The 4264-nt window shown below is 37.5% G+C and overlaps 1 protein-coding gene across 1 annotated transcript; it reads right to left on the reverse strand.

Moving 5' to 3' along the window:
* Positions 1–351: 351 nt before the first annotated feature.
* On the reverse strand, positions 352–4034 carry LOC113532929 (uncharacterized). The gene is made up of 5 exons (XM_026924671.3): positions 3918–4034; positions 2710–2855; positions 2310–2448; positions 2120–2227; positions 352–1706 (listed from the first exon to the last, which is right to left on the reverse strand). The coding sequence occupies exons 2-5, from the start codon at positions 2853–2855 to the stop codon at positions 1014–1016; spliced, it is 1086 nt and encodes a 361-aa protein (XP_026780472.1). The 5' UTR covers positions 3918–4034; the 3' UTR covers positions 352–1013.
* Between the last annotated feature and the right edge of the window lie 230 nt (positions 4035–4264).

The raw sequence follows: 4264 nt of genomic DNA on the forward strand, positions 1-4264 counted from the left end.
ACTACTGTCAGAGCTGCTATTACTGAACATTAATCTACATCTTCTGACCAATCAGAACAGCACTGTTGTGTACAGGATTGAAATATTTCTTTCTGGATTTATTTTCACGGTGGACTCTTTATGGACTAGAGTTCACTTATTGTGCAGCATGAACTATAATGATCAGTAAAGACAGTAGTGCAGAGCTCCTAATAGAATTATGATGAAAAGCGGCACAAATTTCAGGTTAAAAGCTACTGCTTGGCTTGAAATTCTGTCAGATAAACTTCTTTCATACAGCGAACCATTTCTACTCACTGGGGTTGCAGTTTATTTGCCCATAAACACCACTTGCACTGATATTTCAAGCTGTTTCATTGATTCCATTGCAGTTTATTTTTTCAATAACACTTCTCATAAACAGGGTTCAACTTGGCCATTGTTGTTGCGGCCATGAGGACGAGAAAAAAACCATTGACACACAGTAGCCATTGTGTAAAACTATGTATGATACAGCACAAGAAGAAGATTAACACACATTAAATATTTAGCATAGCACATTCACCACATAGACACATCATATGCTATTATGTTACATGCTATTTCTGTACAGGTATAGTTTTAGAACTGGAAAAAATATACAAGACATAAGGTGTGTTATTTATTTTGTCACATCATATGGTATGGCATGACCAAAATCACTGTTTACTTTTATTGGTTATGATATTATCATTACATAATATATCCACCACCTTGAATCTATTCTCTTAGTACACGTTCCCACTCTTTCCAGTGATTTTACAGTTTAACATATTTATGATCCAGTTATGTTTCAGAAGATGTTTATTATTCACTGTATTTTTCAAAAGTAATATTTTTCCCCACATTTACCCAACACTTACAGGTATATATTATTTTCTCGAGGAAAATAGTGGAAAAAACAAGTAAACACTTAAAAACTCTAACTCACCACCCAGCAAACTGCAAATCATCATACCATTAAGTCATTTCTATATGACTTCTTGACTTATTGTTTACTTGGTAATTTTCACCTCTTCATACTTAACAACCTGGCCATTCCTTTTGACTATTTGTTTAAACTCTAGCTCATGATGATTAACCACCATTCCATCTGTTGGTAAAGGACAAGGAAAGGGCATCGGTTGGAACATATTGGCCATTGCGTTTCCGGAAACATTAAATAAAGGTAGAGGTTGTGGAAATGGGCTATGGTGCATGTGTATAGCAGGTGTTTCAAGGTGTTTTACTTCTGGTGGGAAAGGGCTCAGGGGGCCCCATTTTCTCCTCGCCCCAAGATCAAAAGCTGGTCCCCAGGCACCCCCTTGTACACCCAAACCTGGGTTTGGTCTCCTTGCTCCTGCCTCAATTTGCCGGATCTCGCCAATCACTCCAGCCATGGTGGCTCTCTCTGCTGCATTGGCCACCACCATCCTGGACACAACACTACAGTATGGATTGTCCTTCAGAGTGTCTTTAATCTTGATGGGAGTCACACCATGGGTTGGAAGCCTGACCCTTGCGCAGAGTTCGGCAATGATTTTGCCCATGGCCCACACGTCTGAACGCTTGTCTCGAGCTTTCCATTGCCAGATCTCAGGAGCAGAGTAGGCCTCGTTGCCCATATTTGCGGCAGAGCTTAAGCCATTTTTGAAGAATTTTGCCAGACCCATGTCAATGATCACAGCGCGATGAGATCCATGCTCAATCTAATGGGATGAAAAGAAACAGGAGATAAAGAGTTCAATCATTGAGGGTTCATTATTTCTGCTGAACGGCAGGTGAAATTCTCCCAATCAGCAGCTCTGACAGTACTGCATCTGCAAATCACAGGTTTATTTTGATGCATTAGTTCAAATTGCAGTGGTATAAGTAGAATCGAATACATCAGGACGTATTGTTATAGGAAAACAATCAACTTTGGGGTGGTAACACAGAGTAACTCTGTTACTAACACCACCCTGATGATTATTTTCCAATAACAGCATGACAGAGTGCTTTATTCATTACTTATCATCCTTCTCATATTATATAGTTTATGCCAATTCTGAAAGGTTTGCGATTGTGAGACTGGTGACTCGGCTGCTTTGGTGAATTTCTTGAAGCCTACATTAACACTCACCATGATGTTGTCTGGTTTGAGATCCTGGTGGACGATGTCTTTGCTGTGCAGAAAGTTCAAGCCTTCACACATACCAGTGATGATGGTGGCCTTCACTGACGGGGTCAGCTGTAAAGAAAATTTCAGTAGCATTTTAACAGTACATGACATCATTCAATTCCTGAAGTCTACTTTCATTCCCAACACATACCTGTATTTTAGATTTCTGTATGTTAAATATGGCCGTCTCAAGATCCTCTCCAAAGATGAACTCCAGAGGAATGTGCCACTTTCCGTCTTGCAGCCATGGACTCCCGAGGAGCCTCACCACGTTTTTGTGTTGTGCCTTCCTGCAGTTTGAATGTTAATGTTGAATAAGCGATTTATAGAAACATACCAAATGCTGGGGCTTGTAATGAAAGAAGCTTTTTTTTTCCTTGTGCAATTATTTTAATAATAATCCTTATGTTTAAAGGTATACTATAAATGGCATGTAAACACTACACAATTCATAAGATCTCCTTTATTGTAAGCTATAATGGAATTTTAGCTGATGAGTTCTCTTAAATATGTAACAAAATATTAGTGTGAGGAATTAAAACTTTACGTACTCATAAACACGGAGCTCTCTGGTTAGCTGGTCCTTAGTGATCAAGTGCACAGGCACTTTCTTCATCGCGGCCCAGGTGCTGCCATACTTTTGCTTATACACTTTCCCAAAGCAGCCCTCTGCCAGGGTTTTTGTAGAAGGTTCCATCTAATGTTCATACAGATTTAGGAAAAAAAAGTTATAGAGACTTTATATTTTTATGTTTAACCGGTTTCACAATGATTTTTATGTCTCTGACACAAGGTAGCGGAGGCGTTATGTTTTCGGTTGTCTGTCTGTTCTTCCATTTTTGTTAGAACATGTGGTTGAATGTTTATATGCAAACTGGTAACAAGAAATACTAGACTTGTTGGCAGTGGAGGCATCTCTGTCAACACTGTTGGAGTCGAGTTTTCACTTGTTATGGCACAGAACAAGTGCATGTGTTCTTATAAGGTGCATGTGTTCTGCACAAATGTTCTACATAGAAATAAATTATTTATCAGAGTCTGAAAAATGTCGAGTCTATGAGCTATCAGATTTCAGAACAAAATATTTTCTTGTCTAAAATGAAAAATTTTAACATTGTATTATGTGTGGATGAAATTTGATTAAACATTTCTTGATTGGCTTTCGTTTCTACGCGTGGTGGATAGCTTTGAGAGAAAAGCTTTGATAGAAAAGTGAAGAATATTTTAACAAGTTTGTCAGTTTTGACCTTGCCCCTAAGCCCTCCTTTGCTGCCACGCTAACCAGTAGAATTACTCTGTTCAAGATTTATTTGATTGGACTATTTGGTATCTGAAAAACATTTCCAAAATGTACATATTTTGAGACTTGAACAAAAATTTTATATGAAATTGTATATAATTTGCCTCCCATGAACAAAACCTATGCAAAAAAAAAATTTCAAAAAAGTTTTCATAAAAAAACTACAAAAAGATTATATACCTTGTTATGTTTAAGGTACGGCCTAGTAATCCGTTTTATTAGCACACCTTTAAAAAAGTCTCAGTGCCTTTGCTTTCTTTCTTGAGAGTTACTCAGGACAAGTGAAGGAATAAACCCATACTCACCCATAACTAACTAACTAACTAAATAAATAACTAACTAACTAAATAAATAAATAAATGTTATTAAAACAACTCAAACTGTTAACACAACTAAGCAAAAGAAGCTGTTAAGAGGTTTATCAGAGCCGATCAGTAAGAGTAAATGTACATACTGCACCTTTTGCTCAGCGGTTGCTCAGATTTGCTCAGCAGTTATTGCTTTATGAAGAAAGCGCTGAAGACTGAAAGCCTTTCAGCTGTTCTTGTACTTGTGGGTCTGTCATTCTTACCACACCCTCATTCCCCAAACCAAAAATAAATCATACTTACTTACAGGCTGTGGTGACACATCAGGTTTTTTCAGGAAAAACATATTACCAGAACAGTAACAACAGACTCAGACAACAGACTCTATACTGATTACCTCTAACTGAGTGAGAGACAGAAAATATTTTAGTTTACATTAAATTTGGGTTTATAGTAAAATAATACTTTTAAAGGACTTGATTCCTTTGAATGACTCTC

Source organism: Pangasianodon hypophthalmus, chromosome 22 (genome assembly GCF_027358585.1).
Source record: "Pangasianodon hypophthalmus isolate fPanHyp1 chromosome 22, fPanHyp1.pri, whole genome shotgun sequence".
Lineage (NCBI taxonomy): Eukaryota > Metazoa > Chordata > Actinopteri > Siluriformes > Pangasiidae > Pangasianodon > Pangasianodon hypophthalmus.